This window comes from Carettochelys insculpta, chromosome 1 (genome assembly GCF_033958435.1).
Source record: "Carettochelys insculpta isolate YL-2023 chromosome 1, ASM3395843v1, whole genome shotgun sequence".
Classification (NCBI taxonomy): Eukaryota; Metazoa; Chordata; order Testudines; family Carettochelyidae; genus Carettochelys; species Carettochelys insculpta.
This window is the reverse complement of record NC_134137.1, coordinates 177,070,525-177,094,613: the sequence shown is the minus strand read 5'-3', so window position 1 is coordinate 177,094,613 and position 24,089 is coordinate 177,070,525. Positions and strand designations below refer to the sequence as shown.

At 46.6% G+C, this 24,089-nt stretch overlaps 1 protein-coding gene across 6 annotated transcripts in view; it reads left to right on the top strand.

Moving 5' to 3' along the window:
* Positions 1–24,089, top strand: part of DYRK1A (dual specificity tyrosine phosphorylation regulated kinase 1A) — a 158,635-nt gene that overhangs the window by 70,905 nt on the left and 63,641 nt on the right. For 2 of the 6 annotated variants that reach the window (XM_074996094.1, XM_074996086.1), the window contains exon 1: positions 10,512–10,707. The exons of the other annotated variants lie outside the window; for them this stretch is intronic. In XM_074996094.1, coding sequence (XP_074852195.1) covers positions 10,596–10,707 — 112 coding nt within the window. In that variant the 5' untranslated portion in view covers positions 10,512–10,595. Of the gene's footprint in view, positions 1–10,511; positions 10,708–24,089 lie in introns of those variants that run through there. 6 annotated transcript variants of the gene reach the window in all.

Genomic DNA, 24,089 nt, shown 5'->3' with positions numbered 1-24,089 from the left:
ACACAGGACATAGAGTTAATAGGGGCACGCATAAATTCTATCACAGCAAGGGTTTATCTACCCGACGCTCGCTTTCACGCCATCGGTTCCCCGGTACAAGTCATTACATACAGCCCCACGGTGCCGGTTTTAACGTGCTTGCAGCTGCTCGGCCACATGGCGGCGGCAACTTTCGTGGTACAGGACGCCAGATTGCATATGCGCAACCTACAACATTGGCTGGCGAGCATTTACAAGCCGGCATCCCCTACCGTCCGCAGGGTGGTGTCGCCCACGACAGAGGTGCGCAGGTCCCTGCAATGGTGGGTAAACCCCAAGAACATGCTAACAGGGGTACCCTTTCGCCAACCACAAATCTCTATTTTTCTCACCACCGACGCCTCCCACATGGGGTGGGGAGCACATATTGGCGAAAAGGTGACGCAAGGACTGTGGTCCCCCTACGGAACAGTCACTTCATATAAATATACTGGAGTTCAGAGCGGTGTTCAACGCCTGTAAACACTTTCAAGACCACATACAAGGCAAGGTAGTCGGGATCAATACAGACAATATCTCCACCATGTTTTATATAAATCGACAAGGCGGAGCTCGATCCCGTGCCTTATGTGCGGAAACAGTCCGGCTGTGGAACTGGTGCATTGCCAACAATATAACATTGAAAGTCTTGTACTTACCAGGCGCTCACAACGTGAAGGCAGACCAGCTGAGCAGGCACTTCGCACTCAGACACGAGTGGCAGATCCGCTCCGATGTGCTACGACCAATTTTTCATGCATGGGGGTTTCCCCAGATAGACCTGTTTGCCACTCAGCACAACAAGAAGTGCCCCCAATACTGCTCCAGGGCAGGACTGGGGTGGGCGTCTTTGGGGGACGCATTCACGATTTCGTGGAAGGGCCCACTGCTTTACGTGTTCCCCCCCACGCTGCTCATCCACAAGGTCCTGCAGAAAGCCAGGAGGGAGAGAGCCCGCGTGATCCTGGTGGTCCCCACATGGGATCTACAGCAATGGTTCCCCTTGCTTCTCTGCATGTCGGATCATCCACCGCTTCCCCTTCCGGTAGCGCCGGACCTGCTCACGCAGGCCCAGGGGTCCATAGTACATCCACACCCCCGAGGCGTGCGCCTACAAGCATGGTTAATCCATGGCTCAGCTCCCTAGAAAGTACATGTACAGAGGGAGTACAACAAGTCCTGGAAAGTACCCGAAGGATCTCCACCAGGAAGACCTACAAACAGAAATGGACTCGATTCATTGCATGGTGTTCCACCAAGCAGTTAGCTCCCCTTGAAGTGCCTATACCTGTCATACTAGAATACTTACTGGACCTGAAGAGAGGCGGGCTCTCCCTCTCCTCGTTGAAGGTCCATCTCGCCGCTATATCGGGTTTTCGTCATGAAGAGGAAGGGCCCACGGTGTTTGCCCATCCTATTGTTACCAGGCTCCTGAAGGGGTGGTAAACTTGTACCCCCCTCGGAAACCGCTTCCACGATCGTGGAGCTTGGACCTGGTGCTCAGCGCGCTAACGGGACCACCCTTTGAACCCTTAGCCACGGTTCCCCTCCATCTCCTTACGATAAAGACAACCTTCCTTCTTGCAATCACGTCAGCTCGCAGGGTGAGTGAGCTCGCAGCAGTTATGACAACGCCGCCCTGCACGGTATTCTCAAAGGAGGCGGTAACCTTACGGCTGCACCCAGCCTTTGTTCCGAAAGTTTCTTCAGAGTTCCATCTTAACGAACCTATAGTTTTACCCTCGTTTTACCCGAAGCCTCATAGCTCGAGCAAGGAGGCACGCCTGCACCTCCTGGACATGAGGAGGGCGTTGGCCTTCTACGTAGACAGAACTAAGTCCTTCCGGAAAACGGACAGACTCTTAGTCTCTCTCACTCCCAGGTCAAAAGGAGAGGGTCTCTCTTCACAGAGAATCTCAAAGCACACTGTGTCCTGCATAAAGATGTGCTACGAACTTCGAAAGACTCCTTTACTGGCCCCACCTAGGGCTCATTCCACCTGGGCGGTGGCGGCATCAACCAACCTTTTCCAAGGGCATCGTGCTAAAAGACATCTGCAGAGCGGTGATCTGGTCATTCTATCACACCTTCGCCAAGCATTATGCCCTACACCGGTATTCCAAGAGGATACCCGCCTCTCGACAGTGGTCCTTTCAGGGGCAAGCTGCACGTAAGCCGATTACCCACCTCCTTTCTTGGGTTACTGCTGGGTAGTCACCTATTGTGGAGCACCCATGGGGACACTCGAGGAAGAAAGAGAAGTTACTCACCATAGTGATGATGGTTCTTCGAGATGTGTCCCCGTGGGTGCTCCACCACCTGTCTATCCTCCCCGCTTCGGATCTCTGTTTGGTGTTTTTCAGGAGCATCCGAGGCGGTTGGTCAAGGAACTGGCGGGGACCGGATCGCGCACGTGGCCGGGAGTGCGCAGGGGAGCGGTGCGCGCCGGCACATGCGCGGTCCCTCAGAAAGTGCTTTTAAAGATCCGATCTGCGGCATTGGGGCGAGCCCGACACCTATCATGGAGCACCCACGGGGACACAGCTCGAAGAACCATTGTTACTACGGTGAGTAACTTCTCTTTGTGCAGGTATATTCACTTTGTACACAATTATGCTACAACCATCACTAGGATTTTGGTAAAAACTTTGGAGTTGTCAGTAATCTGAATGGCAATACTCTGTATTGAAAGTGATCTTCTCCCACTCTGAATCACAGTACTCTTCTGTGAGCGGGATGGATGGCACTGAAAAAATATGCATTTTGTAGGTCAAGGGCTGAGAGCCAGTCCCCCCCTTTTCAAGTGCAAGGATGATAAGCGTTCAGTGCAACCATTTTGAATCTGTGGGTATGGACTTCTTATTAAAGTTTTAAAAGGGATTTTTTTAAAAAAAAAAATACAACCGTATGCGTCTCCCCTAAGTCAAATAAAACAACTAGACTTCATAGGAGCACATCTGGACTCAGTGGAGGCGAAAGCATCACTGCCAGCACTGTGGTTCACAGTGATGATAAGGTCTTAGCCCATGAGTGTCTACATGCATCTGCCGCAACTTTTAGGACACATGGTGACTACTGCTTTTTTTAACAAAACAAAAAAAGCTGTCAAGTAGCAGTTTAAAGACTGTTAAAGACCCAAGAGTGTACGTTTTACAACAGAGATTTTAACAGCAGATTACAGAGGGAGACATCTGTACTGAAATTTATGCTCACATTCGATACTTTGAGGCTTGACCTTAATAGAGAGAGCAATTATCTCACACATTACAAAGACTGCTTCCCCATCTTTGACATTTGTAATGATCTCAGGCAAGTCACTTACAAATTAGTAATTCACTCCCCTCCTCTCCACCCTTCATGCACCCCACCGTTCTGTCCTATGTGTCTGATTTGTCAGTTTTTATTTATTTTTGGATCTGTTTAATAAAACACTGTCATTTCCAGTACAGCACCAGCTCCAAATCTGAAGAAGCTCCGCACCTAATAAGTTAGTTTGTTAGTCTTTAAAGTGCTACATGACTGCTTTTTTGTTTTGTTAGGATGCAGACTAACATGGCTACCTCTGTTACTACTGCCACTTTTGTTGTAAAACATGCAAGACTGAACATGCACTGCCTCCAGTGATGGATCGGCTACGTATGTACACTACAAAAGCACAGTTTAGACAAAAGACTCAAACCCAATATTAAGGTGCTACCATCACAACAATGGTTGGTAAGCCTAGGTATCCTGTTCGGCAGTCTCTACCTTCCATACAAATCGTGTATGTCTCATTAGAGAAGTCCTGTGGCACATTGTAGACTAACAGATTTTTTTTGGAGCAGAAGCTTTTGTGGGCAAAGACCTGCTTCATCAGATACATGTAGTGGACATTCCAGAAGCAGCTCTTAAATATATAGGCTCATGAAAAGAAGGGAGTCCCAATCAAAAGGAAGGCTAGAGCTGATGAGGTCAGTTCAGTGAGTTAAGGTGTGGCAAAGTTCCAATAGCTGGTGTAGAGGTGTGAACACCAAGAGAGGAGAAACAGCTTTTGTAGTTGGGCAGCTATTCCCAGTCTTTGTTCAGTCCTTGATTGATGGTGTCAAACTTATAAATGAATTGTAGTTCTGCATTTTCTTTTTGGAGTCTGTTTTTGAAGTTACTTTGTTGCAAGATGGCTACTTTTAAATTTGCTACTGAGTGTCCGAGGAGGATGAAGTGTTCTTCAAGTGGTGTCCCGTGAGTGCTCCACATCTGGTATCGGACTCAGTCTGGCGCTGCAGCTTGGAGATTTTTACAGCCGTAGATGTTCGGACTGCACATGCACAGCAGTGTGAGGCTTGTGTTCTCATTCCTCAGGCCTGTTGCTTTTTAGTTAAATACCTGTTAATTGTTCTATTGTTATTCATAGTTGTTAGTTAGTAATTAGTTGTTTACTTAGCAGTTTTAGTAGTTCTTTTTTAAAAGAAGAAAAAGAATAAGAAGAATGTTTTCATTTGAGTTCAGTGTTTTAGTCATGCCAGGGTCACCCGGTTTTTAAAAATGTGATTTGTGCCACGAAGCTATGCCTGCTTCGGATGGACTCTGAAGATGTATCCACTGTTTGGGTGAGGGACACGTACCTCAAAAATGTCCCCACTGTTCAAAGCCCATGGCCAAGGCTTGAAAAGAGACGGAGACGCACCTGAGAATGATCCTCTTTGATAAGGCACTTCAGCCTCCTGGCCAGACAATGCCTATCCAGTCCGAGTCTGCTCTAAAGCGCAGCACCTCTTCTCCTGACATGGGGTCTCATAAAAAGGCAAGATCTTTATCCACTCAATCCTTGTCTGTGTTATCTAGAGACAGGACAAGCAGTGCAGAGGACGGCGGCACTGCCATGAGCAGCTCCTTGGAAAAGTGGCCAAAATCCCCAAAGCCTTTGGCTACGGTTCCATCTGAAAAATCTGAGTCGGAACCAAGATCCAACCAGGCACTGCTAGCTCCGACTTTGCAGGCTCCAGCGCCTCCCAAAGTACTGGCACTGATGAGACAGTCAGAACCAACAAAACCATCGGCACTGGCAGACATTGTGCTGACAGCACGACCATCTGCTCCAGTCCTCCCAGGAAACTCATTGGTACCAAATGTACCATTGGTAGCGCGACCCCTGACACCGTACAAGTCCATTTCCAAACAACGGCATTGCAGTCCTACCCCTGGCGTGGCCTTTTCTCCTGAGCGCACTCCTTCTCTGCCTTCAATATGTTCTCTGTTCCCTGAACGACCCCCTCCCCCCGGTCCATTCCTTCTCCTCCCACAGGCTACACTCACCCTTTCTGGATCAGCCTGACCAAGCCTTTCATCACTCGTGACATATATCATTGTCTCCACCACCCTCTTCCAGATCGTCCTGTGCTATCTGCTGTCTGCACCATCCCTGCCAGGATTACCAATATGTCACTAGGTACTCATCGCCTGGCAGGTATCATTACCACCATTCACATCATCATTCTCATGACTGATACTACTTTTGTGACTACTGGTGCTGTTCTGCTAGGTCCCTAGAGCAGTTTTCTGTTGTTTGGTCCCTTAGGCATTCCACCCGCTCTGTGTGGATAACTGAAGCTCGGCCTACAACACCACCGCTTCCCCCATCTGAGCCAGAGAAGGACCAGATTCCAGAGGAGGAGCCACCGCAGGCTTTGCCCACAGATGTATCATCCTCTCACCAGACAAAGCAGTGGTTCCAGGTGACCTTTCACCACCTGATGATTTAAAGCAGTTCTAAGAACTGTTTAAGAGGGTAGCAGCCATCCAGGACATTCAGGTCACAGAGGTTCAACAAAAGCATCACTCCTTTTGAAAAAAATCTGAGACCTGCCATCTCTTCAAAGATTGCAATACCTTTGGATGATGCCATAACAGAAGGTGCTGATGACATATAGCAGACCCCAGCTTTAGCCTCACCCACCAGTAAGAGGGTGGATAAAGAGTATATTGTCCCATCCAAAGACATAGACTTTCTTTTCAGCCACCCTCAACCCAACTCCTTAAGTTCTAAAAGCTGTTCAATAGAGAGTAAAACCATCTCAGTACAGAGCTTCTGCATCAAATAAAGATACAAAGAGACTAGATTTGTTTGGCAGGAATGTTTATTCATCCTCCACTCTTGTACTTAAAATGGCTAACTACGCAGCCCATTTGTTGAATCACAATTTTGAGAACTACACAAAATGGGTTACATTATTGGACTGCCTTCCAGAATCAAAGAAACCAATGCTACAGTCCATCATACATGAGAGTTATGTTGCATCCAGAACTGGGTTTCAGATCGCACTGGATGTTGCTTATAGCACGGTGTGTTCCACAACAACAACAATCATTATGCGTTGTGCATCCTGGTTGCAGTCTTCAGGAATTCTGAAAGAACTACAAAATAAAGTTGAAGGTTTGCTTTTTGATAAAAATTAAAAAAAAATTGCCACGACCACAGATGACATCCCCAACTCAAGTAAGGACTCTTGAATGACTTTAGCTGTGTCTACACATGCACGCTACTTCGCGTTGGGCGCTATTTCGATGTTAACATCGACGTTAAGTGGCGAGACGTCGAAGCCGCTAACCCCATGAGGGGATGGGAATAGCGCCCTACTTCGATGTTCAACATCAAAGTAGGGACTGTGTAGTCGTTGCGCATCCCGCAACATCGAAATTGCGGGGTCCTCCATGGCGGCCATCAGCTGAGGGGTTGAGAGGTGCTCTCTCTCCAGCCCCTGCGGGGCTCTATGGTCACCGTGTGCAGCAGCCCTTAGCCCAGGGCTTCTGGCTGCTGCTGCACCCTTATTTTGATATGTGCTACTGTGGCGTGTAGATGTTGAACATCGACGTTGCCAGCCCTGGAGGACGTGTAGACGTTATTCATCGAAATAGCCTATTTCAATGTCACTACATCGAAATAAGCTATTTCGATGTAGCGTTCACGTGTAGACGTAGCCTTTATGTACACTGGGCAGGTACACACCACCATGCTGTTGAAGATACCACCCCTTCCATAGGAGAGACGATTACTTCTTCCATTGCCCACAATATCAACAAAAGGTTTTCGATCACAATTGCAATAGGCAGAGACAACAATGCTGTAACCAACCGGCCTAACCCACATGACAGCAGGTTTGACAGGTTGGTTGAAGACTTCCTGACGGTTGCCATTATCTCACCAGCCTCCACATCCTATCACTGTCTTTGCCCGTTTTATGACCGTTGGGTCAAGATCACATTAGATTGTTGGGTCCTGAAAATAATTGTATCAGGATATACCATCCCCGTCCTCTCTGTTCCTCCTACCACCCTTCCCGCTTCATCCCCCTTCAGGGACCCCTGTCATGAGACTGTTTTAAGGGAGGAGCAGGATCTCCTCTTTTTCATAGGGACTCTGGAATGGGTACCAGAAGAGTTCAGTAGAAGAGGATTTTATTCTCTGTGTTTCCTGATCAAGAAGAGCTGTTGGTGGAGACCAATGCTAGACCTGCGAGCTTTGAACCAATACCTTTGCAAACAATGGTTCAAGATGGTCACTCTTGCTTCTGTCATTCCTGTGTTAAACAAAGGCTATTGGTTTGCAGCCCTCAACCTACGAGGTGCCCATTTTTACATCGCCATTCATCCTTCTTGTAGATGTTTCCTCTGTTTTATGTTAGGCAATGACCATTTTCAATACTGATTCTTACTTTTCAGCCTTTTGACTGCCCCCAGAGTATTTTCCAAGACTCTTGCTGTGGTGGTGGTGCACCTTTGCCATCATACACACACCCCCCTCATAGAGCTGGAAGGGACCTTGGGAGGTTATTGAGTCCAGTACCCTGCCCTCTTGGCAGGACCAAGCACCATAACTGGCAGATTTTTTTTTTTTTTTTTTTAAATCTATTTGCCCCAGACCCCTAAATGGTCTCCTTTAGGATTGAACTCACAACCCTGGGTTTAGCAGGCCAATGCTCAAACCACTGAGCTGTCCTTCCTCCTGGTGATGATGACAAAAATATTTCCCTATTTGGATGATTGCCTTCTAAAAGGTTGTTCGCTCACGGACACACCCGATATGATTCATGTTGCAAAGCACACCCTTCTATCTCATGGCCTCATCATAAATGAACAGAAGTCAGTTACCGAACTGACACAGACTATTGAATTCATAGGAGCCTGATTAGATTCTATCGCAACCAGGGCCTCTCTGCCCCTCCAGTGTTTCCACACCATTCAGACCCTTATTGATGTCGTCAGCCTACGATTCAAATCCATACTTGTCTACAATTGATGGGTCACATGGCTGCCACCATATATGTGGTTCGACATGCTAAGCTTCACTTTCGTTGTCTACAGCATTGGATGACGGCGGTCTATACACCCAACAGATACCGCGTCCACAATTTGATGTTGCTGCCAGGCTGCATCCTAGAATCATTATGATGATGGATGAACCGGGGCAATCTCGTTTCGGGCATGCCTTTCCACCAACCACTGCCGACATTCCTGATAAAAACAGATGCTTCCCTGCTAGGGTGGGGAGCTCACATGGACGGAATCTCGACACAAGGGTGATAGTCCCTGTATGAGTTGACCCTGCACATAAACATATTGGAATTGAGGGCAGTCCTCAATGCATGCAAACACTTTTTAAGTCGCACCTGTGATTCTATAGTCAGAATTTTTATGGACAGTGCTTCCAGCATGTACTATATCAGTCATCAAGGAGGGGTGAGATCTCCCTCTCTTTGCACAGAAGTGATTCACCTCTGGAATTGGTGCATACGCAACAATCTAACATTAGTGGATTCATACTTACCAGGGGTCAACAATGCCGCAGTGGACTTCTTAAGCAGGCAGTTCACACCAGACCACAAGAGGGAACTCTGCACTGATGTTCTCCAGCTAGTTTTCCACAGGTGGGGCCATCCCTGCATTGACTTCTTTGCCACCTTCGAAAACAGAAAATGCCTTCATTATTGTTCCCGGGAGGGCCTGGGCGATGTCTTTATACTCAGTTGGAGAGGCCCTCTACTCTATGCTTTTCCCCCCACACCTCTTGTAACTCGGGTCCTAGAGAATGCCATTGTGGATGGAGCCAGGCTGATCTTGATAGCTTTAGCAAAGGCCCGACAGCACTGGTTCCTGTTCCTAAGGCGGATGTCTCTGTATCCTCCTTACCCACTTCCCGACTTATCTCCTCAGTCAGAACCACCAGTTTCTGTTGCGCCCCAGCTGCACAATCTTCACCTCACAGCTTGGTTGATAGTTGGCTCAACATCTCCAAGCAATACTATTCTGAACAGGTCAAAAAGGTACTAATGCATAGTAGAAGGTCTGCTACCTGCAGTACTTACCTGTCCAAGTGGAAGAAGTTCACAACTTGGTGCTCCTCAAAGGGCCTGGCCCCCTCGGAGGTTCCCATACATGTCATCCTTGACTACCTTCTACACCTTAAACTAAAGGGATTGGCATTGGCATCTTTAAGATGCACCTTGCAGCAATATCAGCATTCAGGCACACTGTCCATGTTAGGCTGGCATTTGTCCATCTGGTCACCAGTTGTTTTCTTGAGGGTCTGGTCAACCTGTATCCTCCTTCTCGACCTGTTCCTCTGCCTTGGAACCTAGATTGGGTCCTACAATTTCTTTCCAGAACCCCATTTGACCCTTTAGCCACTATGTCCCTTAAGTATCTCACTGTGAAAATTGTTCCTCTTTGCTATTACATCTGCTCACAGTGTCAGTGAGATGGAGGCTTTGATGGCTGTTCTGACTTTCACCATCTTCAGTAAGGAGTGGTATTCAGACCACCCAGCATTCATCCCCAAAGTCTTCTCTAAATTTCACATTAACAAACCTATAATCCTGACCTCATTTTACCCAAAGCCTCATGCATCTCCTTACGAGGTGAAGTTACACTCACTGGATATATGAAGGACTTTGTCATTTTACATTGACAGAACCAAACCATTCCGTAAGACAGACAGGTTGAAAGTATCAATTGTTGACCACTCCAAAGAAGACGCCATATCATCTCAGAGGCTCTCCAACCTCATCACTTCTTGTATCACCACTTGCTACTCTGTTGTATACTGTCACCTATCCAACTTAAAGCCCATTCCATAAGAGCAATGGCGGCTTCCATGGCTGCCTTCAAAGGCGTGCCATTAAAAGACATCTGCCACACAGCGACATGGTCGTCACACGACACTTCCGTTAGACGCTACGCTATTCAGCACCAGCTGGCAGGGGAAGGTCCACTCTCAACAGCTGTGCTTTCAGTGGCTGACAAGCAATAACTCCAGTACCCTCCTGTATGTTTCCTTTCTTGTGGGTGAGAAGGTTCTGCTATTCAGTCACCAGATGTAGAGCACCCCTGGGGACCACTCGAAGAAAGAGAAGTTACTCATCTTTGTGCAGTAATGATTGCTCTTCGAGATGTGTCCCTGTGTGTGCTCCACACCCCACCCTTCCTCCCCGCTCCCAAGTTTTCTCTTTCGTATCTTTCAGATTCTGGGTGGTTTCCAGGAACTGGTTTCGGCTGGACTGTGTGCATAACTAAAAGAGCGTGAAAGGAGTCTCACGCTGCCCTGCATGCATGGTCTGGCTGTAAAAATCTCCGAACTGTGGCCCCAGAGCAAGTCTGACACCAGATGTGGCGCACCCATGGGGATACATCTCAAAGAACAGTTGTTACTGCACAAAGGTGAGTAACTTCTTTCTCCTTTCGGCTTTTGTATGTTACTGTTGCTGATACCTGATTTGCGTCCATTTAATCTTTTATGTAGAGATGGTTCAGTTGCCATTGTATATGGCAGAGGGGCATAGCTGGCACATGATGGCATTAGTAGATGTGTAGGTGAATGAACCCCGATGGTGTGGCTGATGTGGTTATGTCCTGTGATGGTGTCGCTGGTGCAGATATGTGGGCAGAGTTGGCGCTGAGGTTTGTTGCAGGGACTAGTTCCTGAGTTAGTTACTTCAGTGGGGTGTATACTTGATGGTAAAAATGTGTTTCAGCTTGGTAGGCTGTCTGTAAGTGAGGACTGGCCTGCCTCCCAAGGTCTGTGAGTGTGAGGAATCATTGTCCAGGATGAGTTGCAGATCACTGAGGCTGCACTGGAGAGGTTTTAGTTGGGGGCTGTAGGTGATGGCCAGTGGGGTTCTGTTATTTTCTTTGTGTTATTGCAGATACAGACTAACACAGCTGCACCCTGATGTTAGCATCATTGATCAGATGGGGACTTCACCTGAAATACACACAACCCAAGGCGAGTGTTCTGCCACAGAAATGAATTTAAACATCAGCCTTCTCTAATTACATACAGTCCACAACACGTGCCTACATTTTCCCCTATTATTTGTGGCAAGACTGTTAGGATACATCTGCACTACAGAGTTACTCTGAAATAATATATTTTGAAATAGCTAATTCAAAATATCTTATTTTGAAATGATACAGCTACACACAAAATTTGTTTTGAAATACACCCAGCTATTTCAAAATAGCATTCTGAACACCTAGTGCCAGTGTCAGGGGTGCGCGTGCGTGTGTGTATCAGTCAGCAAACTCTCACTAATATGGTCCCTGCCTGAGACACCTCACTCCTCTCACGCTTCAGCACCATGGGCAAGGGAGTGGAGAAGGGAGACTGAGGCCCTGGGGTGGGACCAAGAAGTGGGGTGAGGGGGAGAGAGAGAGTGTGCAGGAGTGGAGGTGCTGGGGAGCAGGTGTGGTGTCTGGACAGGAAGGAGGGTGCAGGAGTGGGCTGGGTTTGGGTGTTGGTCTGGATTTTAGGGTGCAAGAGTGGTCTGGGATGGTGCAGGAACAGTCTAAGGGTGAGCCATCTAGATAGGAGGGAGGGTGCGGGAGTGGGTTGGGATTGTGGGATGTGGGTGGGAGGAAACGTGCATAAGCGTGCTAGGACAACAGTGAAGGAGGTCACTGGTGCGATCACCTATTATATACCTGTAAATCCTTGTACTCGCTCTCAGGGAGCTTGGATCATGTGGGTGACTGAATTTTTCTTGCACATTAAATGTGATTTTTGTTCTTAATATGTGCAATTAAACTAAATGTTGATTTCATATCCTTTTTTAGCATTTGTTTATTATTATCCTTGCTTATTTGTGGTCTACTTTTTCGTCTCCAAATACAGGACTGCTATTAGGGGTTCTGCAAAATTTTTCTGCATTTAAAAGGGTTCCGTGGCCAAATAAAATTGGGAAACACTGCTCTGGGTTCTTGATGATAGCTACCCCTCTCATTTTCTTTTTTGCTCCAGACCAAAGAAGTATTTAGTCCATCTTTGAAGATTTTACTGTTGTCTGATATTCTTTCTCCAGATTTTCCTCCTAGCTGTTACCAAACCGACATCTCCTGACCTACTCATAAGCAAACCTACATTCCAGGTTGCAGTTCCCGTGTTTTTTCTAGGTAATGGCAACAAATGGCCAGGCAGCATGTCAGTAACTATGAATGTTGGAGCGTCTCTTAAATGACTCGAGTGAAGCGTCTGTGACACACAAAGAACTTTGACGCTAGCTGCTTCTGGCTCTGTCCTACTGTTGTGATCCGGTGGCGTTTTTTGATTTGGAGTTTACCTTCTGCTAGATCAGCTTATATCCAAAGTTTTCAAGTTTTATCCACCCAAATTTGCTCGCAGGGCAAAAACCGTTATACCCCAAGAACTTCTTCACAGTACAATATTGGTGAAGTTCGCCCAATAGAAGACAACGATGGGTAGATTTAGCTTTGGTAAAAGAAATGCAGGAGAGGTTAGCGAGTGGAATAGGTTTGTTGAACAGGTTTTCTGTGGTGGATATATGGTTTGAAAAAAAAGATTCCCACAGGGTAAGATACTACATTGAAAAAGTGAGGGGTGTTTGTTTTGATAAGAGAACATATGAAAACTGTCAAAGGTGTTAGGGGTTTGTACCAAGTGAATATATGACAGAACAGCATAAGGTATTTAACAATTAAAGTCTGAACACATCCTGAGAAAACAGGAAAAAAGATGAAACAGAAAAGAAATTGCATTCGTGATTTTGAGAAGAGGGGAGACTTTTTTTTTTTGCCTTTGGAGCAAGTTTAAAGAATGTTTAATTCAGGCGGTGGAAGTAACATAGGAGAATGTGTGGTAAAATTAGTGAACAAAGTGGTGGTGGAAGTCCAATGTACAAGGTAAGTTAAAAAGAAAGAGAATTATTCAAGGAGTTTGAGAAAACAGATTGTGATAATGGCACAATCAAGAATAATAAAATTACAGAAATGTAGGACTAGAAGAGATCTCAGCAGGCCGGCATGTAAGAAAAAACAAACCTCATTTTTTGGTAAACAGTGAACATCTAAAAGCCCAACAATGAACAACTCATATCTAAATCACAAATGGTATGTTATCTTGAAGCAGAAGATAACTCCCCTTCAATGTGTGGAGTGTGTTGTGGGATATGATACTGTATCTGTGTTTTGATCATGTTGCTAACAGTCTTGATTTTGAAAAGGAAAAGGAAGCTTGCAGCATTCCTGCTGTGAAGGGTAACATGCATTTTAAGAAATAAAACTGAAATTAAATGATTACTAAATGTATGGTTTGATTTCATTAAAGACTGTCTTGTATTCGCATGAATTGCGGCTCTTGAATTACTGAGCGTTTTACTGAATTCCAAAAAAAAACAAAAAAAAAACAAAAAAAAAAAAACTCTTCTTGCTGTTTTGGTTGACAACCTCTGCCATAGAGGGAACCATTCACAGATCATCTGAATAGAACTCACAGACCACCTGTTTGCGAACCTCTAGTCTAGACCTTTCCTGACAAGTATTTGTCTGATTTGTTCTTAAAAAGCACTAACAATAACAATTTAACAAACTCCCTAGGTAACTTGTGCTGTGCTTATTAACTCTCTGTACATATAGGAAGTTTTTACTAATGTTTAACCTAAATCTCCCTGTCTGTAATTTAAGAATATTGCTTTTTATGCTCTCCCCAGTGGGAGAAAAATTTATCAACCTTTACGTTATAACATCCTTTTATGTACTTGAAGACTGTTATGTCCCTCCTTCCCTTTTAGTCGTCGTCTCCAGACTAAACAAACCAATTTTTTTTCTATCATTCCTCATATATTTGGATCACCCATTCTCAAACCACGGAGTGGGCTCTTGATGGAAGCACAGGAGTGTATCAAGGGAGGTGTGAGTTGTGTGCTGCTTTTAAAAAAACCACGAAGATTGTGTGTTTGGTGGCTTGGGGCTCATGCAAAAGTGCCTTGTGCACCTGGGAGGTGAGGATAAAAGAGACAGAATCCTGCCATCTACATTTAGTCTCTCCTTCTCTCCCTTCTCAGTCCCTTAACAGGAAGCAGTGTGGTTCTAGTTATCAGCCCTGGAGTGGCAGCAGTAGCACAGAAGTAAAGGTGACAATGGGGTTTTAAGTCCAACGAATGTCACTTTTCACATTGTTACCCTTATTTCTGTGCTGCTGCGGTTGCATACTGCTTTTAGAGACGGGCACTCAACCAGCAGCTGGTGCTGTCTACTCTGCCTTCAGAGCAAGATGTGGGTATATGTATTGTAGGGGTGGGGGCGGAGCTATATGACTACAGACACAAAGAAGGGATGTCCAATCATATAAGTTTGAGAACCACTGTTCTAGACGTTTAATTATTTTTGTTGCTTTCCACTGTACTTGTGCCAGTTTGTCCTGTCTTTCCTGGAGGTGTCCAGAATTGTATGCAGTATTCCAATTGAGGCCTGATCAGTGCTGAGTGGCCTGGAGGAATTACTTCTTGTGTGTTGCTTATGAGACCTCTCCTAATACATTCGAGAATGCCTGTTCTTTTTTTGCACCAGTATTACATCGTTGACCCATATTTAGTTTGTGGTTCGCTATAACCCTCAGATCCTTCTCTGCAATGTACCTTCTTAGGCACTCATTTCCTATTTTGAATTTGTGCAATTGATTATTCCTTTCTTAGTGTAGTGCTTTGCCTTAGTGCTTATCGGCTTCATTCTGTTTAATTCAGATGATTTGTCCAGTTTTTCAAGATCCACTTGAATTCTAATTCTGTCCTTCAAAATACTTGCAAAATATCCTCAACTTGGCATCATCTACAGTAGGGGTGTAAAGTCCTGTTTAATTGGTTATGTGGTTAAGCACTAGGTTTAACTGGTTAACTGATTAACTAGGGGAGAGTGGCTAGGCAGGTGGCTACCCTGTTGCAGATGGGCTGATCTGGCCAGGCAGGAGTGGCTGCCTTGGTGTGCTCCCACTTATGGCACACTGGGGACCAGGGCTGCTACAGCCCAGATGCTCCAGCTGAGCCAAAGCATCTCTGGACCCGGTGCACTGTGGATAGGGGTGCTCCAGCCTGAACAGAGAAGCCCCTGTCTGTGGCAAGGGGGTTGGTCCAGCTCAGCTAGTTTGGAGCAGCCTCCCCAGTCACCATCACCCTCTTCCCTTCTGCCCCTCCCCCCCAGGGGCCACTGCCAGTGGGGTTACTCACAGCAGGCAGGGTGCTGCTCCAGCCCATACTGGTTAACCAGTTAAACTTTGACATCCCTGATTCACAGACTTCCTGAGTGTATTCTGTATGCCATTATCAACTTATATATGAAGATACTGAATTGGACACAGGACATAGCTGTATGGGACCCCACATTCTTTCTAGCTTGATTGGGAGCCATTGGTAACTGTGCATACACAGAGGCAGAATAGTCTATAAAGGTGATTGATAAGGCAAGAATGGAGGCTAATTGAGGAATTATTCAGAAAATTGGAGGAATGTGGTTTGTAAATCAGTTTTTGGATTGTCAAAATGGGGAATATTGAAAAACAAGATGTGAAGAAATTTTTATTTGTGAAGGGTGAGAGCTGTCTGTGTTGTAACTAAATCTAACGAGATGTTAGAAGTATGGGAAAATATTTCCAAAGTCTGTTAAATGATAAGACTGAGATGTGAGTGCAGCATCCACCAACAATCATTGTGGAGCCTCAAAAGATATCAGTCTCTGTAGAACAGGTGGTAGAGCCACTGAATAAGATAACTGGTAAAGCAGCTGGTGAAGATGAAGTAACTGTTGATGTGATGAAGGCATACTGAATGCAGGACAGTCTGAATAGGGAAGAAATGTGGCTATAAAGATTACTGTGTGCTTGCTGGATTAAGTTATGAAACCACATGGCTGGAGAACAGGATTGATTTTGCTTCTTTGGAAGGGAAGGTGTGGTACAAATGACCCAGCCACCTATTGTGGCATCCGTCTGTTAAAAGAGCTTCTTAAAAGTGCTCGAGAGAGCTCTAGAGGCAAGGTTGAGGTGCAAGGTGGAGGAAAATATAGGTGTTAGGAAGGGAAGGAATACTCTAGATGCAAATGAAATAGAACTGAAGGAAACTACGAATTGAGTGTGAAACTACTGGGTTTATTGATCTTGAGAGAACATTATTAGGTTCTGTGTGAGCTGGTGTTTGTAAAACTGGCTATGTCTGCAGTATCCCAAAACTTCGAAATGGCCATGCAAATGGCCATTTCGAAGTTTACTAATGAAGCGCTGAAATACGTATTCAGCACCTCATTAGAATGCCAGCAGCCACGCGCGGCACTTCCAGATTGCCACGGCTCACCGCTGCACGGCTCGTCCAGACAGAGGTCCTTTTCGAAAGGACCCTGACAACTTCAAAATCCCCTTGTTCTATATTTGTATGGCCATTTTGAAGTTTTGGTATGGCGTAGACACGGCCACTGAGCTGTATGGGGAAAGGTCCTCAAGAAGCAGAGATGATGGGGCGTTCCATCAAGGGTCAGAAGCTAAACTGGTAACAGTACATGGCATTCCAGAGATTTGAGGTGACAGAGGGACAGAGACAAGGCTCTATGAGTCACCTTTTCTTCATCATAGTTGTAGAGTTAATTAGTAGGAAAACTAGATTTCTGGAGACCCAGAGGAATCTAACATATACTAACAATCTGGCCCTTTGAGCTGACAGCAAAGACAGACTGGTAAATATGTTATCAGAGCAGGCATCTATGTTTGAAGATGATGATTTGAGGGTATAAACAAAGAAAATTGAAGTCGTGAAAGGAGGGAATGTTAAAGAAGAGCTATTGATTGGTGTTTCAGGAGCAAAGCTGATTCAGAAGTGTACTTGGGAAGTACTCTTAGTGCCATTAGAAACACATCTGGGGAATTGAAGAGGAGAAACTAATGTGCATGTGTGACAGTCATAAAGATGGCAGAAGTGCAGTGGGACTGGCAAGTAAGTCACAAACTGAAAGGAAAAGTATATGTTTTGCGTGTTTGTCCCTGTCTGATCTGTGGTTTGGAAATGGTTGGTCATGCAGAGATGGAAGAAAAGATGATCCAGGTAATGGAAAATTATATATTGAGCGGGGTGCATGCAGGCAATAGAGAATGGACAGTGTGTGTGTGGAAGAAATTAGGGGAAAGATGAACTTGGGACTCAAGGGTAGCCTGAAAATTGTGCACTTGAGTGGACTAGGCAGCTGTGTCTACACGTGCACGCTACTTCGAAGTAGCGGCACTAACTTCGAAATAGTGCCCGTCGCGGCTACATGCGTCGGGCGCTATTTCGAAGTTAACTTCGACGTTAGGCGGTGAGACGCCCAAGTCGCTAACCTCATGAGGGGATCGGAATAGCGCCCTACTTCGACGTTCAGCGTCGAAGTAGGGACCGTGTAGATGATCCGCGTCCCGCAACATCGAAATTGCCGGGTCCTCCATGGCGGCCATCAGCTGGGGGGTTGAGAGATGCTCTCTCTCCAGCCCCTGCGGGGCTCTATGGTCACCGTGGGCAGCAGCCCTTAGCCCAGGGCTTCTGGCTGCTGCTGCGGCAGCTGGGGATCCATGCTGCAGGCACAGGGTCTGCAACCAGTTGTCGGCTCTGTGTATCTTGTGTTGTTTAGTGCAAGTGTGTCTGGGAGGTGCCCTTTAAGGGAGCGGCTTGCTGTTGAGTCCGCCCTGTGACCCTGTTTGCAGCTGTGCCTGGCACCCTTATTTCGATGTGTGCTACTTTGGCGTGTAGACGTACCCTCGCAGCGCCTATTTCGATGTGGTGCCGCGCAACGTCGAAGTTGAACATCGACGTTGCCAGCCCTGGAGGACGTGTAGACGTTACTCATCGAAATAGCCTATTTTGATGTTGCTACATCAAAATAAGCTATTTCGATGTTGGCTTCACGTGTAGACGTAGCCGGCATGTGATAAGAATAGGAGAGGAATGATAAGCAAAGAAAGCATGAGAGGAAGGCTGTTTTGAAGAGAAAGGGACGGGAACTCTTAGACTTACACACCCATACTATGGAGAAAGGGTGACAGAGAATCACAAGAAAGTCCAATTCCATGTAAATGGCCAAAAGAGTTAAGAAGTGAAGTGATCAAACTCCTCTAGCTATATTTGTTATATATGTTGATTTGTGACTCAGAATTCATTACAAGGTTAATAAAGGTCATCTGTGTGTTCTAGTAATGGTGCTAGTTACTTTGACCCTTTGGAATATATAGGGCCAAATTCAGCCTTGTGAGCAGATGTAAGTCTCTTAAGATACAAATGGTGCTGCACTCCTGGGCATAATTGGGTACATTTAATCCATGTTTTTTGTTTGTTTTTCTGATATAATTGTAAAACATCTTTGCTCCTGACTTTCCATTTTAAAAAAAAAATTTTTACTACCTTGGTTTAAGAAAACAGACATGGGAAACACAGCTTTTATTTGAATATAAATATTTCAGTGTTTCTTTAACTTGCAGATTAATTTAAAAATGGTCAGTGCATAAGTCAAAAAGCTGGAAAATGTGTGATATTGGGGAGTATGTTTTGGAGAGGAGAGTGTTTCAGGCCTTGCAAAATATAAATTTAATTGTTCTTTAGCAGCATATGTCTCTCCATAAATTCCATTTCACTGACCACTTTAGAAATAATATATATCTGATTTTATTTTGCTTACTAGTACAGGATAGCTGTGAGACTCAGAGATAAGTGTAGTACCTATAACTACCTTTGACCATTTAAAAAAATACAAAAACTTAGATTTATGTTCACACTGTCATATAAAAGGGCTTATAAATTCTAAGTATATTACATTTACATTTTGCTCCTTATGTATTTATCTAGTGTAAATTGTTTTGAACTTTGTATTGATGACAAAATGTTATGTATCCATTTTCCTACAGGTGTGTACGCTCAGTTTGTTGTAAATACAGGGATTTTCATTAATGTAAAAATAATTACAAATGGTGTATCTCAGTAGACAGTGTGTACTTGCAGAACATGTATTAGAGTTGTAATAGATCTGAAGGAATTAGTTTCTGGTGGAATTCTACACCATGGTACATATGCAAAATTCATGTCCCCAAGATTTCTTTGCTTTCTTGCAGAAAAACGACTTTGTAACTGGGAAGCAAAGGGAAGTCACAAGGGTAGTCAGAAGCCCTTCCACAGCAGTGCAAAGCATGTAGTTGAGGGGGCTCGGAGGAGCTGTCAGAGAGGTAAATGTCTGCTGGGATGTAGTGGGCCTCGGGAGAGAGAGGGCTTGGAGATGCCCTGACTGGTGGCTCCCGCTGTGCATCAGGCTCAGCTTCTAGTCCTGGCTGGGTGGGAGGCAGGAGAAGATAGGACTTGTTCTTCTCCCACAAGGAGCGTCTAGATCAGACCTGCTTCTAGAAACCCTCCACTCCCCCTTCTCTCCTAACTGCTCACAGCCAGATTGCCCCATACAGACCACTCACTCCACACTACCCTCCATGTTTGGAACATATTGGGCTAAGCCTCTCTGCCCACATCTGGTGCCCTGGTGTAGAGGGGGGCAAACCCATCCCTTGCATTATGTCAGGGTTAGGTGAAGCCTGAGTCGATGTTTGAGGTGCAGTGTGGGGGATCTCCCACATCCATGCAGCCAGTGGCTTGGACTTCCTCACCTCTGTGCTTAAGCCAATATTTATTTATTGACAAATAAGATTTGCAGATTTTTGGCATACACCCATCTCTCGTTTAATGAGTACTTTACTCGCTCAAACGAGGGACACATATACCCACCTATGTTCACTAAATGAGTGAACTTCCCCTCTCATATGAGCAAGCTGTGGGGTCCCTCTCCGGGAAGCGGGGATACCCACAGCCCTGTGGCTGGCTCTGTTCCAGCTGCAGGGTTCCTGGCTGGGGGGCAAGGAAACCTGCACCCCCCCCCATTGCCCCAAACTTCCTGAGCCTTACACCCCACCCCCGCATCCCTAAACCGCCCCCAGCCTTAGATTCTCCCCCCGCCCCACCGCAGCCCTAAATGGCCCCAGCCTTAGATACTCCTCCTCCTCCCCCAGCCTATTCACTGAGGCTGCTAGGTTGGGTGTCTCCCCCAGCCCTCCTGCTCTCAGCAGGGTAACAGTTGTTAAAACTAATTAACTCCAGTGCTAAGCTTTCAGCACCTAGGCCTAAGGTAATTGCTATCTCTAGTGATAGATACCTGCCTGAGGCAGCAGTGTTAAGAAACTACGAATGGCTAACAGCCACATGCAGCTTGGAACTGCCCAGCTGGTGACCCTTAACAAATCTAATGGTGACCCATGTTTGGGTCTTGACCCATAGGCCTGGAATCCCTGCTCTACATACATATACTACATCCTAATTCTGGTGCCCAACTATTCAAATACGTCAGAAAAGTACCTAAACTCAAGGGCCGTTTCGTGGCATACTAATAAACAGCCCAAAATATGCCAATGAGGCATGGATGCAAATTCTCCACGCCTCATTAGCATAAGGTCACATGATTTGGAATCTGGAAGACATTCTTCTGGACTCCAAATTGCCATTTACAAGCGCAGCCCCCGGGGGGTCTTCCAGAAGGAAGTCCTTCTTCCGGAGGCCCCTTCGTCCCAAAAATATTCAGGAAGAAGGGACCTCCGGAAGAAGGACTTCCTTCTGGAAGACCCCCCCGGAGGCCGTGCTTCTAAATGGCGTTTTGGAGTCCGGAAGAATGTCTTCCAGATTCCAAATCATGTGACCTTATGCTAATAAGGCGTGGGGAATTTACATCAGTGTCTCATTAGCATATTTCGGGCCGTTTATTAGCTCAAAAGTGGCATGTGTAGAAATGGCCAAGTGGTTTATGTCAAGTTACAAGCACTTGAAAGAAATTGGAGACTTTTACATGTATTTTTAATGGGAATCTAGTGCTGCTCTAACAAGTTTTCCCCTACAAGCAGAAATTTGGGAATTGACTGTGCTTGGATAGCGAGGGATGAGTGTACTTTTAAAACATTATACACAGTTGTTGGTGCAGAAATCTCTCGAGTAAATTTTAAAAAGGCAAGGATGCTGGTACTGGTGTAGCATCGTCATCAGCAATATTCTCTGAAAAATAAGTCTTTCGGACTGTTTCATCTTGGATTTATCTTTACACTGGCTGCGTCTATACTATGAGTTAAAATCAAGTTTATTAAAATTGATTTTATAATGCTAGGTTTTATCAGTTGGATTTTCAGCATCCTCACATTCCCACGTACTCCCCACAAAATTGGCTTATTGCTGCCTGTGACAGGATCCAGGCTCCTGGAGGGCTCCTTCCCTTCTGGGACAGTGGGCAGTCATCCCGCTCCACTGCCAGGAATGTCCCAAACAACCCCCAAATCACTCGTTTGGGGAGGGTTCCCATCTTGCCTCGGGTGGGTGAGAGGCAACTGTTCAAAGCCCCCTGCTTTACCTCAGGCAGGTGCTGGGGGAAATTAGCTCACAAGTCAGGACCTAGCCCTACGTCAGAGTTGACAGCAAACCCTCAGTCTTTGGTGGCCCCTGACCCTAGCTCAGGGCAGGGTGGCACACATCAAAGGAAGCCCAAGCCCTAGAGCAAGGCGGGGCAGCAAACCCACAGTCTCACGGGCTGCCCAGGCCCTAGCTCAGGGTGGGACAGCAAACAAACACCACTCTGCCCGTGCTGGCAGAGAGGGGGAGACTGTCATCCATCCAGTAAGTGGGTGGCAGGGGGAATGTGGGCCCATCTGTTCCACCGTGTCCCAGCCCAGGGAGCCTGGTTGCAGCAGCATGGTCTGCTGCGCTGGTCAGCAGGGAATCCAGATGGCAACACGCTGACCCTTGGACCTTTAACGGTCCTCTCTATCCCCTGGGCCACCCCGTCTTTTCCCTGGCACGTACCCAAAGTCCATCCGACACCTTGGGGCTCGCAGGTATCAGGTCTGGCTGGGGGTCCGGGTGGCCCAATCCAGACCTACATGGCCTCTCAGTTCTGCTTTTTCAGGTGGCTTGGGGCGCAGGCTGCGGCCAGTTCTCCCATCGCCTCAGGCTGGTTCAGGGTGCACGCTGCAGCGGATGCTCTGGTCTGGCGGGTCTGCTCTAGCAGGCAGGTTCCTCTGGGGTCTATAGGATGTCAGGTCCGGCAGAGGCCCGGGTGGCCCAGTCCAGGCCTCAGCTTCCTTCAGCCAGTCCTCCACCGCCTAGGCTGGGAGCCCAGAGCTGTCCTCTGGCTCACCTGGAGTCCTCATCCTGGGCTTTTATAGGCCTGGCCCCACTTCCTGACTTCTGGTCAGGTGACTGGGAAGGGCCAGGCTTCATCCAAAATGGCTGCGGGCAGGGGTCTTTCCCTTCCGGGTAGTGGGGTGGCCATCCTGTCCCCCTACACTGCCATACACAAGCAGCTTAAATTGGCTGCTTCAGCACTGAATTGTGGGAACCTATTCCATTGTTTCCTGAGCCCTGTAGCATTCTGGCTATTTTCACTGGTGCAGCATGGGAAAAAATGTCCCTCAAATGGCAGTGGGTATCTGACAACTTCTTCTCACATTTTATTTCCTACATTTCATTTCCCTCATTCCCCTGCCATATTAAACAAACATCCCTTTTTCCAAGCGGCGTCTGGCTTGCCTGTATAAGAGATGTGGTATTTATAATTGAGGGGAGAGGGAAAGGTTGTAAAGTCATTAGGAATGGTTAGAAAAAAAGTGGCTTTCCCAACCAGTGCGTTTTCAAAATGGGCTGCAAAAAGTCTGGATCTGTAGGCTTGGATGTGGATTTAGACCTCCTGGCAAAGATGATCCTCAGTTCAATAATTTTTGTCTTAAAGGCCCAAGAGCCAGCCAGCCTGGGGTACCAAGGGGCGGTTCCCTCCTGTATTGGGCAAAAGGTGCAGACCCTCCTGGACTTGTGAGGCAAGGAGGATCTACTCTTAAACCCCAAGCTGAAGTTCTGTTGTGCCGGATGGTGACCCTGCCCCTCCCCCCCCGGTGGAACAAGCCACCCCCGCTGCAACATGGAGGAAGTCCAGGTGAAGGTGAAGGAGGTCCAGCAGGGCTACCTCCATGCCCAGGATGCTGGCCAGTACTCTGGGAGAGGACCCACCAACTGCATCTTGATCTAGATTTCCTGGCAAAAAAGATCCATTTGTTTAAGTAGCCATGGGTGGTGCACTGAAACTGTGATGAATCATTGAAATAGTTATGGCTCAGTGAGGCTAAAAGAACCCCTACTACAGGCAGCCCCAAAAATAATGACTGCTGAGGGAGGCTTCCCCCAGACAGCTAAAAGACCCCTGATGATAGCCAGCCCCTTGTCCTTTTGATAAAGCCCATACAAGAATTTCCTCTGAGAGGACAGTCATTGCAGTGACAGTGTTTTCTTCTGTTGCCCAAAAATTGTGACCACCCAGGGAGACTTCTCCATACTGGCTACAGGACCCTCACCATGTGCAAGCTGCCTGGCACCTTGCGCAGCATGTCCTTTTTTATTGGTTCGGGGTCAAGCCACGTGATGCAGCTGGGCGCGGGAAAGTTCCAGACTGCGTGGCGCCTCTGGGGAAGTGAATGGAGGGGATGTGTGGGCTGAACACAACATAAGCGGCTGATAAGAAGTATCTCGTCCAAGCACGACCCCAGCCACAGACTAGCTGCTGTGTGATGCGGACGAGGGAAAGTTCCAGAATGCATGACGCCTCTTAGGGAGAGAAGGGGATGGGAATGTGGGAGGGAGGGAGGAGAATATGTAAATAGCTGAAAAAAGTTTGTCATCCTATCATACAAGCACAACCCTTACCCATAGCCTAGTTGCCATGTGGTGTGGGGGGGACAGTGG